A 12,151-nucleotide genomic window follows, 5' to 3' on the forward strand; every position below is an offset into this window, starting at 1 on the left:
TTTTTCTTTCACCTGAGATCCAATAACTGTTCTTTTCAGCCTTCTCTCTTCCTTCTTTGGTGGTTTCACAGGGAGCTTTTGTACGGAGAGGAGTTTGGTTTTTTATATATAAGATCACAGTCTGCTTTGAATTGCCTTGCTTATACTGGACGATCAAAGTCACATCTGCATGTCTCTTCCTATTAGCCTTCACTTAGGCCTGGGAGAATTCGGAGATGATAGAATGGCCTATATGCAGAGGGGAGGGCCACATTTCAATGCTCCTCCATGCCTAGCCCTTTATATGCTGTGCTCGTTTTCCGAATACAGGGAATGATTGATATAAGAGAGCTTTTGAAATGCGTTATCCCTCCCCTGCAGTCTGACATGGTACAATCCATTGTATTCTCTCTGCACTCTGCCTCCTTGTTCTGTTGCACGTCTAGATCAGGCCTTAGAGAAATTCTGCATAATGACGATCCAGGTCATCTATCATCTCTGCCTGTTTTTGTGCAGTTACTTCCCTAAGACGGTGCATCGCTTGCATTCTTGGATTAGAAGTAGTTAAGGCTGGATGGCCAGTTTGGTGTAATGGTTAAGAGGGCGGGACTCTGGAGAACTGGGTTTGATTCCCCACTCCTCCACTCGAAGCCAGCTGGGTGACTTTGGTTCAGTCACAGCTCTCTCAGAGCTCTCTCAGCCCCACCCACCTCACAGGGTGTTTTGTTGTGGGGATAATATTAACAAACCGCTCTGAGTGGGCGTTAAGTTGTCCTGAAGGGTGGTGTATAAATGGAATGTTGTTGTTGTTGTGGATGTTTGGATCTATTGGCTGGATCAGTGTGAGAGGCTGGTGAAGTGACTGGCAGTCTTGCATGGATGTTTTGTTAACAAATAGTGAATACAGGGCAGGAGGGGATTAAGACAGGAAACCTGTAATTTGGACCTGCTGAAGAAGCAGGACCAGATTTCTTGATAGAACTGCAGGAATCAGCCAGTGGAAATCAGGCAAGCTGGTGGCCTCATCCCTTTCCTTTGTAACACTGTGGCTGGGATGGGTTTCTCGAATTCCAACGGCAAATAGAGACTGATCCATCTCTTTTGCCCTTAGAATTCCTACCTTGTGCTGGCTGGTATGTCCGATGGGCTCATAGCAGTTTTCCAAGCATCGTGTGGCATCCCCGAAAGCAGCAGCCACTACCTGTGCTCCCGCTCAGCTAACCGCTCCACATTCATGATCAGCGACGACGATCCCCGCCAGAACCCTTACCCCGTGAAAACAATGGAAACAGCAAACAGTGGGACCGAAGTCTGGTACAGCAACGGTCCTGGCATTCTCATCATAGACTGCACAACCATGGCAATAACTCGGAGACTGGAGCCCTACAGCGCACCGTCCACAGTCGTGTCTATCGCTTGCAGCTCAGACTGCCATGGGGAGGAGGTGGCCTGGTGCCTGGATGATGAGACCAACTTCCTGGTCATGTATTACACCGCCACCTACCAACTGTGTGCACGGTACTTCTGTGGGGACTGCAGCCCTCTGAGGGACATGTTCACCATTCAGCAGCCCTCTCCCTTGATTTCCACTACGACACTAGCGGCAAACAGGACTACAACTCCCGAAAGCAGCTCTCGGGTTGACGTGAGCATCATGCACAACCCCGAACTGGGCACTCAGATATTAAACCATCAGGACTCCCTAACGGACTACTGTTCCGTGTCCTCTCACACTCCTTCATTGACTAACAGGATGACGAGGTCACCCTCCAGCCTGCCGAGTTCCCCCATGAGCTTCTCCAGCGCTCCTTTCTCAACAGACTGTGAGGAGCCCGACAAGTTGGAGGAAGTGAGCCATTCCCCTGAGAGACTGGAAAATGAGTTGGGACCCATCGACGATAGCGCTTGGCATCTCCGGGCCGTGACGATCCTTCCCGTGAAAGATCTCGTATGGATTCCCAGGTATTTTATTTTATTTATGCTATTTGTAGGCTGCCTTTCTCACTGTTACTCAAGGCAGATTTCACTGTGTAGGTCATTACCATTGGTGAATGATACAATAAAGTAAGGGATTGCAGAAAATTTGAAAACAAACTGAGATCTGATACAGAGCTGAAAACAAAATATAAATGAGTTGACACATATTAAATTTTTCTTACAAGTCAAAAAAACTAAAAGGGGAAGGGGATATGAAAAGAAGGATTAATAAATGGTGGGACACCATTTGCAACACAGGGCTGGATCTATGGTTGCTGGCGCATGCATGTGCTCCTGGCGCTGCATGATGATGTCACTTCTGTGATGTCATCACGCAGGGCAGTGCGTGCCGCCCCGTGGCAAGCCGGCTGTCCCAGCGCACTGCGGAGCTGGTGGCGGCAGCGTGAGTGGCTGCGAGGCCGCCTGCGCCATTCGCCTGCCCTACAGGATGGGGCATGCGGCAAGCCAGCTGCCCCCTGTCCTGCGGGGCAGGCGAAAGGCAGCGCAGGTGGCTGGGTGGCTGGTTTGCTGCGCACCCCCTGTCCTGCAGGGCAGGTGAATGGCGTAGGCGGCCTCCCAGCCATCTGCGCTGCCTTCCGCCTGCCCTGCAGGACAGGGGGCATGCAGCAAGCATGCCCCCTGTCCTGCCGCCCACGCACTCCCAGGGCTGGCAGCTGCACCCAGCGCCCCCGTCTTTGGCGGGGGCAGACTACCCCCCTGCCCCTCCCCCCCGGTTGATCCAGTCCTGTTGCAACATAACCTGCTATGCTTGTAAAATTTCTGCACAACTATAACATTTGTCTTTTGGGGAGGAATTTCCTCCATAGTAACAGCTGGCTTCAGGAAATGCTTGTTTCTCATTGACTTGCATGTGGCCACCATTTTCTCAGCAGGTAAATAGCACTCTGAGCTTTTGAGGTGGTTCTCTGAAAGAAATTATCCCATTTTTGATTTTTGAAATACAAGATTCCATTATGTGTCTTTAAGATAAACCTACCGGTGGTAGCCCTTAGATCCAGTGAAGGGACTGGCATTACCCTTGGCTAAGCCGGTAGCAGCATAATTTATTTTATTTATTTATTCTGCTTTATTTATACTCCACCTTTCTCCCCAGTGAGGAACCAAAGTGGTCTGCCTCATTCTTCTCTTCTCCAGTTTTGTCCTCACAATAACCTGGTGATGTAGCTTTGGCTGAGTGTGTGTGACTAGTCCAAAACACGGAACTTTTCAAATCATGCTTCTGATGTGAGCTAGGACTGTAGGCAACCCCTCCCTTCAGTTTCTGCCTCCCATCTGCAGTTTGAAAATTATACTGACCTACCCTGCAAAGTTGTTGTCAGGTCCAGGTGAAGTGCTTCCAAACACATAACGTGCTATAAAAACACTAAACAGTCCAAGGAACCAGAGTTACTTACAACCCATCTAAGCTTCTTGACTTCAGTGGGCCCAGAAGGGTGCAACTCTGCTTAAGATGGTAATTTAAGTATTTCACAGTGTGGGACTCCCACCCTGAGCTCCTTAGGATAGGGAAGGCCAAGGCACCCCTGCGGGAGTGCCCGTTCTGTGTCTGTGCGGCCTGCTGGGGAAAATCAGGCCAAGGGAACAGTTGCATTTCCTGGAGTGGCTCCACCTTGAGCAGAACTCATAACACCTTGGGGACTTTCAGCCCATGTGGAGCCAAAAGTGTAACTTTGCTGCCAGAAACTTCTGTGTTTGAAAAGTTTCCCTCTTTCTCTCTCCCTCTCTCTCCCTGCAATGGCCCTCCCAAACTTTTGAAACGGTGGTGGTTGTAGGCAGTGTGTTTCACCCTCTCAGCTTAAGCTGACTGTTTGATCAGATTTGCTTCTTTGCACACCACATAAAATACCACGAGAAAACTTACGTTTCTTAGGAAAGCTTTTTTTTTTAAGGCAACTCTCTCGAATTCCAAACAATCATGGCTATGAGGCCCAACTTAAGAAATGGATTTTTTAAAAAATGGAATGGCATTTGGAGCAATTTCAAAGATCTTCCTCTAGGGAAGAGAAGTCTTTAAAGTTTGCATTTTTCCCTGCTTCTTGAATGCCCCCCCTCCCGCTCCCCAAGCAGTGTGTAACGGAAATCCTCCTACTTTCCCTTTCCAGGCAAGGCGGAGATCTCGTTGTGATCGGCCTGGAGAAGGAAGGCAATTCTCAGAGGGGAAGAGTGCTAGCTGTACTGAAGGCTGCGGAGCTGGCCCCCTATGGGTAAGGATGGGTTGGAAGCAGGGATGTTCCGGGAAGGACCCATAGCTCAGGGGGAAAGGCTTAACGTTCATAAGATAACAGGGCTGGACGGTCAAGGCTTCCACTGGCAACACGAGACCACTGCTGCCATCCCAAAGTCAATTGTTCAATTAGGTTTAAGCATGGCAGTGCATCTGATATAGACTTGCCCTGAAAACTCTCAGCTTTTTAAAAAAAGAAGCCGGAAACAGATATGCTTGAAACTGGGCCACCTGAGGAAGACTTCAGAGCCCTCTGTGGGCTGTTGCCTCTAGGCGATCCAGAGTGAATTGCTTAAAATTGTACGCATTACAAATAAATTGCAGGGTCACAGAATTTTAACAGAGGCCCCCAGCTGTGTGCATGGACAAGAGCTCACGCACGTGAGAACCAGACCCAAGCAGAGTTGAGGCCTAATGCGGGGTTTCCGAGGATTAGGGTTGGTTTCCACAAGAGCAAATTCACGGGCTATGAGATGGTGGGGACCCTGGACCCAGCATATGAACTCGAGTGTCACAGTTATTTCGGGCTGGGAAATTCCTGGAGATTTGGGGGTGGAGCCTGGGGAGGGTGGAGGTTGGGGAGGGAAGGGAGTACAGCAGGGATCTGATACCACGGAGCCCACCATCCGATGCTCCCATTTTCTCCAGGGCAACTGATCTGTGCTGTCTGGAGATCACTTGTAATTCTGGGAGAACTCCAGGCCCTAGAGATGGGCAACTGTAGTCACAGTCACACATAGGGTTGCCAGGTCCAGGTTTGAAAATTCCTGGAGATTTGGGGGGTGGAGCCTGGAAAGGGCAGGGGTTGGGGAGGGGAGGGCCTCAGAATGGTATAATGCCATAGAGTCCACCCTCCAAAGCAGCCATTTTCTCCAGGGGAACTGATCTTTGTCACCTGGAGATCAGTTGTAATTCCGGGAGATCTCCAGCCACCACCTGGAGACTGGCAACCCTGGTCACACACGACCATGCTCCTGATTGGACCATGGTGCTTCATCCTTCTCCCTTGAGAACAGAAACAGAAATGGCTCAGAGGGGAACTCGCTGCAGTCCATGTGGCTTTCTGCAACAGACCAAATAGCCTATCCCCTCCGTCCCTGCTTCTGTTTGGAATAACAGAAATGTTGCAAAGAAGGGAGCCAGGCTGCAAAGGTACTAGAATTCCCACTTGTATCTGATGAAGGGAGCTTTGACTCTTGAAAGCTTATACCGTGAAAATCACATTGGTCTTTAAGGTGCAACTGGACTTGAATCGTGCTCTTCTGCTGCAGACCAAATGGCTACACACCTGAAACAAAAAACTTATATCATTGAAACACTCCTTGTGGACAGGGCCGGATCTAGGGTTGCCAGCACCCCGGGCAACCCAAGTCCGGCCCCTCGCGCATGCACGCAGCGTGCGTATGCTCCCAGTGCTGTGTGATGATGTAATTTCTGTGACGCCATCACGCAGGGGTAGAGTGTGCCGCCAGCGCAGCAAGCTGGCTGCCCCGGTGCATGGTGTGCTGCGGAGCTGTCGGCGGCAGTGCAGGCGGCTGGGAGGCTGTCCGTGCCATTTGCCTGCCCCGCTGAGGGGGTGGCCGGCTTGCCACGTGCTCCCTGTCCTGCAAGGCAGACAAATGGCGCGGGTGGCCTCCCCCCATCCACTCAGCTGCCTGTGCGCAGCACGCTCCCAGTGGCTGGCAACTGCGCCCGGTGCCCCCTGTTTGGCGGGGGCGGGGGCAGACTACCCCCACCCACCCCCATCAATCCAGTTCTGCTTGTGGACAGAGCAGAGGAACAAAGCCTCCTTTTTCTGTTTCTGTTCCACACCGGAGTTTTGCTGCACCTGGGCGTCTTACCTGCATCACTTTTCCCCCAGCTGCAGCAATGACTCAGCATGGAACAGCCCACAAACTCCTCCTCCCACATTGCCCTTGTTTCTCCCAGGGCCCTGGTAGATGCTGCTGTCCTGGCGAAGGGCACGGTCGCCTGTTGCTTCAAGAATGACGACATGGACTTCTGCGTGGCCGTCTGGAGGGGATGGGGTGCCCAAGATTTCGACCTTTTCTACAAGTCCTACGAAGAACTGGGCAGGCTCGAGGCCTGCATGCGAAAGAGAAGGTAGCAGTGGTGGAACGAAAAGGCAGCCCCTCAAGAAGGCCGCGCAGGTGGACAACTGACGCCGTTTCAATTTTCCAGAAATATACGTGCTGGAAGCTTTAAGAGAAGGGCGGGGAGTTGCCTGTTTTTCTCTGTGCTGCTAAAAGACACTTCCCGGAAGGGTTCTTCCTGCACCTTTTCAGTCATGAGTTTGAATTCTCTCATCTAGTCACTGACATCAGAGAGAAGACCCTTCTTCCTAATTATGTGCATGTCTGAATCTGACCGACAGCAGCCCTTCAGGGTCAACATAATGCAAGTTTTTTAAAATGGTAAAGCAATGCTAACCAAGCAATAAGCAAGCTAGTCTGTTCACAAATTACAGGGTATTCAGGCTGGGTCCAGGGTCCCCAGGTTATGTTGGACTTACTCTAACTTGTGTAGCCCAGTCACACATGAGTTGCAGGCTCTCCTCAGTTCCCACATGTGCAGGGCCTATGGAGAACAGGCTTAAGACTTCTCCCCTGCGCTTTTTCCAATGTGAAACAGCCACAGAAGTTCACAAGACTTTCCCACATTGGGAAAATGGCATGAGTGGGGCGCTGAAGTCCCTTCCTCCTGCCACTATGGTTATGATCCAAACCAGGCAGTTTGGCAGAAGGCCTCCCACTGGCAAGCTCCATTGCCTGCTGCCGCTTCAAATAGGTGGAGGGAGAAAAACATTTTCAAAACAGCAGCATTGCTGCTGACATCACTGGTAAAACAATAGAGTTTCTGGAGATTCCTAGAGCTACCCTTTGTCATTTCCAGGTTTTACCTGGAAGTGGCATAGAGGCATCAGCAACATCACTGGCTTCACACCCACCCCACTCCATGTCTCTTGCCCTCCAACCCTCTTGCCAGTTGCCAGGTTCAGGCTGGTAACCATAGGCACTGCACATGCAGTAGCTGAGAACTCACAATTCAAATGTGATTTTTACCTCTGACACCCCAGACCTCAACCTGTGTATTCCATAGCATGTGAACAGGCCCTTATATTATCATCCCTGAGATGGCCTTTCCCGCATGCACTGACCCCAGTTCCCCAGACTTCAGAAGTATGTTTAGGGTTGTAGCAGTGGCCCTAGTCTAACAAAAACTACATACAAATTGCTTAAGCACCTAACACACACACCCCTCCAATTGAAATCAGTGTGATTTAAACATTAATTTTGGGGGGTTGGCACCAATATCTTTATGGGGGAGTGGCGTGGCAATATGCCTCCCCCCAAAGAAACCCCCTTTTTCAAACATTTAGCACTGCCACAATGGGGAAAATAAATCAAAGCATTAAAAAACCTTTCTGAATTTTTGATGAGATTTTTTTTTAATGGAGGGGTGGAATACATATTTGTCAGCCTTTACCATCTTTCTGCTGCAGCTTTGCCTGTTTGTAAATTTTTAATTGAGTCATTTTCCTTGTACTCTGAGCATGAACGAGATTCCCAACTCCTCCATCAGACCAAAGAAGCAAAAGTGGCTCAGTGTCTCTCTACACAAGACATCTTACACGGGGACACTCAAGTGACTTAACTTTCCGTGTGGTCTTGTATTCAAGTGTACTCTGTCTCCCTAGCGGTACATGTGTATCCACAATGGGAGAACAAGTGTAAGGTCTTTCACTTGTGCGTCCTTGCATAAGATGTCTTGTGTAGAGAGACTCTCGGGAGACCAACCCAGTGATTTTTTTCCCCCCATTCAGCAGAGCCTTGAAACCAGAAGGTGAAAATATTTTTGGCAGGAGTCTTGTGCCATGAAGAAGACACGCTGCGTTGTTCCTAGGGAAAGGGAGCAAGGTAACCAGCTGCACTTGAGATAACTTCTGGGTCTGCCTTTCTGCATTTATTTGTATTTAAACGGTGCCCCAAATTGGGAGCCACCTTTTCTTAAACTCTGAAAGGGCCGAATCATAGAGTTCTTTAGAAAATGGTGGGTAGGAAAAAGCCAATCGTGACTACATCTGGACATGCAACTACCTGAACAGTATGCTATGGATAGGGGAGCTGAACACAGGAGTGCCATTTTGGGAGGCAGCTAGATAGGGCCGTATTAACCCATGGCCGGGCCCCTAGGCTTTCAGGTATTTCGGGCCCCTTCCAACACTTCAATCTTTCACCCCGCTACAGCTGACAGCCTGACCCTGGTACATAGGTACTGGACCGCAGTACATAGCCCTCTATCCATTTTGCGGGTCTCCTGAAAAATTCTATTCACAATTTTAAAAATATTTTTATTGCACGAGTAGAACTCTTCAGGAAAGCACATCTTGGGGATATAATTGTTCACTACTGTAATATTTTGAAGTGAATAAAAGTTTTATTATTTATTTAAAAATATGTAATGTATGGATAATTATTTTAATGTAAGAGACAATTTGTTTCACTTCAATAAAGAAGCAATTATCTTATTAGAGGGTATATAAGAGAATCCATTAATTGTAATTTATGTGGGGGTGTACCTCAGCAAAAAAAAAAAAATTGACGGGCGCCTAGGCTTCGGCCTAGTCAGCCTTATGAATAATATGGCCCTGCAGCTAGATGGTTGTTGGAGCTGCCGCCCAAAATGGCAGCCCTGTCTTTGGCTCCCCTATCCTCAACATATCATTCAGCAAGTTGTATGTTCAGACATCATCATAACTGGCTGGTTTCTATCCCCACTTTTCCACTTTTTTCACTGCCACTGGCAAGGGAGGAGGGAGCACATTGTAATGGCCTCCGGGCATGGGATGCGATCAGTAATAGGCTCCCTTGGTGTTTTCAAGTTCTCTGAAACATGTAACTCTGTCCTTAAGTGTCTCTGTTAACTGACAAGTCGAGAAACCTGAACTGTATATAAGAAAGCTGTTGCTATTTTTATGGAAATCCCTGGAGAGAGTTTATTTTACCTGCTGGTAAGGCCACTGGTGGCTTTGTATTATTTACAAGCATGTACAGAAGAATGTTTGACACGTTCATCATCATAAAATGGCTTCCACAACAGACCATGCGTGAGGTGTGTTGAAATGTGGCATCTTAGGAGGGGTTTGTAGCATATGCGTCATCAGCAGGATGCTTTTACAGTGGACTTATTCCAAAATGGAAACACCTCTCACCTGGCACCTGAGGGCTGCTACCTCTAGACTGCTTTGCATCTTGAGGTCTCAGCAGTGCAGAGGTTGAAATGAATCAACTCGGTGCCGAGCTGTTTTAAAGAGGGGTGGGGAATGGATCCTCCCTTTTGATTGAATTTTACATTTATTTTCGAGAGCGTTCATGCGTGTGCAATGCTAAGAAACATTCCACTCTTTAAGTCCATTGAAGTCAGTACGCTTAGAGAGGCACAACTGAGGGCCAAGCTACAAGTGACGAATGACACTTGAATGGCAAGTGGATTGAGTGGAGCACAAGTGAACAGGGAGAAATACACTTGCCGTTCAAGTGTCATTCGTCACTTGTAGCTTCACCCTAAGTCTCCTGTTTATACTCTCAGGGTAAGGAATTGCCTACCCCAGCCCCAATTTCCTGCCCCCAAGGAACTGAAAAACAGGCCTCCGCACAGTAACATTCTAGGAATTTCCCCTAGCCTTTGTGGTAAAGAACATAGAGACTAGGGAGAGCCAGTTTGGGGTAGTGGTTAAGGGACTGTAATCTGGAGAACCAGGGTTTGATTCCCCATTCCTCTACTTGAAGCCAGCTGCGTGACCTTAAGTCAGTTACAGCTTCTCAGAGCTCTCTCAGCCCCACCCACCTCACAGGATGATTGTTGTGGAGATAATAATAACATACTTTGTAAACCGCTGAGTGGGTGTTAAGTTGTCCTAAAGGGCAGTATATCTAAATTGAATGTTACAGGAGAGGCAGCCTAGAGTGTCACCTGGCAGTGACATCACATTCCTCCCCAAACTCTTCCCTCCAAGTTTCCCGGCATTTGCCAAGGCAGAGTTGGGAACTCTAGGTGCCCTTCTGCTTTGGACGGCTGTGTTAATCTGTTTAATGAGTAGATGAATAAAAAAAGAAACTTCACCGTTTATTAACTGATGGAAATCAGTCTGCCTCTGATATAATATGGTAATGAGGAAATAGCAGACATCTAGCCCTGTTGAAGACTGAGCGGCAGCTTTTATTATAAGGCATGCTCTCTCTCTCTTCCTATCAATCCTCTTCTATTAAAATTCTGGTAAGATGCACATTACATTCAAATCGGTTTGTCGAGTAAATAATTTATAAACGAAATGCTTCATCAGCTGATCACTATCTATATCCATCTAGGCAGAAAGCTAGACGCATCCACGCCTCCTTGGATTTATCAGTTGCAAATCATTTGCTACACTGCAACTAAAGCACAACCTCTAACAAAGGGTGGATGCAGCACATTTTCACACACACACCAAGTGAACTCTCACCAGCATAAAGTTTTCCTCTACTTCTGCTTTAAAGCAAAAGCCCAGTAGAAAATATACACAGCGGCTTTCATAAAGGTTAAACCCTTTGACACCTTGGTTTGTTGCGTGCTGTTGAGAATTTGGGACGTATTCTACGACATGCTGCTAGGTCACACTGGCTGCCCATGTGAACTCCATCCATCCATCCATCGCCAGCCTGTCTCACAGAGACCTAAAGTGAATTACGATTTTTTTAATTGCAATCAAACAGCATAAAGCACCCAACACACAATGCGACGGGACTGGAATCACAAAATTAGAAAACGGTGCAAACAAAACTGTTTAAGGCATGACCTACCAGCCTAATCAGTGCAGAAAGTGGCCTGCAAACATGGAAGGCAATGCAGTAAAAGCATGGTGATGCCTACAATAAACACTGCAATAGACTAAAATCCTCCTGACTGTTCCGTTATGTGGTGGAAGGTGCTTTCAAGGTACAGCAGACTTATGGCAACCGCTCAAGGGGTTTGCAAAGCAAGAGGTGAACAGAGGTGGCTCTCCATTCCTTCCTCTGCACAGCAACCTTGGATTTCCTTGGTGGTCTCTCAACTGCTAACCAGGGTCAAACCCTGCTTAGTTTCTGAGGTCTGACATGATCAGGCTAGCTGGGCCATCCAAGTCAGATTATCCTATACTTCTTTTTTTTTTTTGAAAAATTTTTATTGGGTTAGAATCAATTATTTTCACATTTACATTCAATTTTCCCCAATTTTTTCATCTCTAACCCCCTCCCTTTCCCCCCCCCCTTTTTGTTGACTTCCAACAGCTTTCCAACCCTTTGTCCCCTTTCCCTTACTTTTATTAGCTTCCTCTATCTAAAACAAATATATATTCTCCACTATTCTAAGCAGTACATCCTTAACTATTTTTAACATTGTATGCCCACACTGTAAGTCTTTGTTTCCATCTTAGATAAACAATTTATCCCATTTTTCAATTTCAAATATTTCTATATATCATAAACCATATAGATCATACATTCGTTTATATCAAACAATTTGACTTATTCTCTATATATTACTCATCCTATCTTTTTATAATAATTCTATATATCTCTCCTCACGTAGTCAATCAATTTGACCCATCTATATCTTCAGACATTCAGTTTGGTACCAGAAAGAAGGAAAATATTGTTAATTAATCAATCCTTATATTTAGTCCTTATAGTTAATTATTTTCTCTATGTTCTGTTTGTTAACCTATATATATCTATATATATATCAATCTATTAATCTGACTGCTTATTAATTCGCATTTCTCTCTTCTCCCCCCGGTAAAGTCTCCCCCCTCTACTTCAATGCTTCAGTAGTTCTCAAACTGCCACAGTTTTCCTCCCACCTCCCATTTCTTCTCCAGGTATTGTTTCAGCTTCTCCCAGTCTGTGTTGAACTGCCCTGAGTCCAGATCTC

The 12,151-nt window shown here is 47.3% G+C and overlaps 1 protein-coding gene across 1 annotated transcript in view; it reads left to right on the forward strand.

Annotated features, from left to right (window-relative positions):
- Window positions 1–9,300, forward strand: part of LRRK1 (leucine rich repeat kinase 1) — an 83,881-nt gene extending 74,581 nt beyond the window's left edge. The window contains exons 31-33 of the mRNA XM_055002691.1: window positions 1,091–1,941; window positions 4,080–4,181; window positions 6,131–9,300. Coding sequence (XP_054858666.1) covers window positions 1,091–1,941; window positions 4,080–4,181; window positions 6,131–6,308 — 1,131 coding nt within the window. The 3' untranslated portion in view covers window positions 6,309–9,300. The remainder of the gene's footprint in view (window positions 1–1,090; window positions 1,942–4,079; window positions 4,182–6,130) is intronic.
- The last annotated feature ends 2,851 nt before the right edge of the window (window positions 9,301–12,151 follow it).

The sequence above is a fragment of the Eublepharis macularius genome, chromosome 18 (assembly GCF_028583425.1).
Source record: "Eublepharis macularius isolate TG4126 chromosome 18, MPM_Emac_v1.0, whole genome shotgun sequence".
Taxonomy (NCBI): Eukaryota; Metazoa; Chordata; class Lepidosauria; order Squamata; family Eublepharidae; genus Eublepharis; species Eublepharis macularius.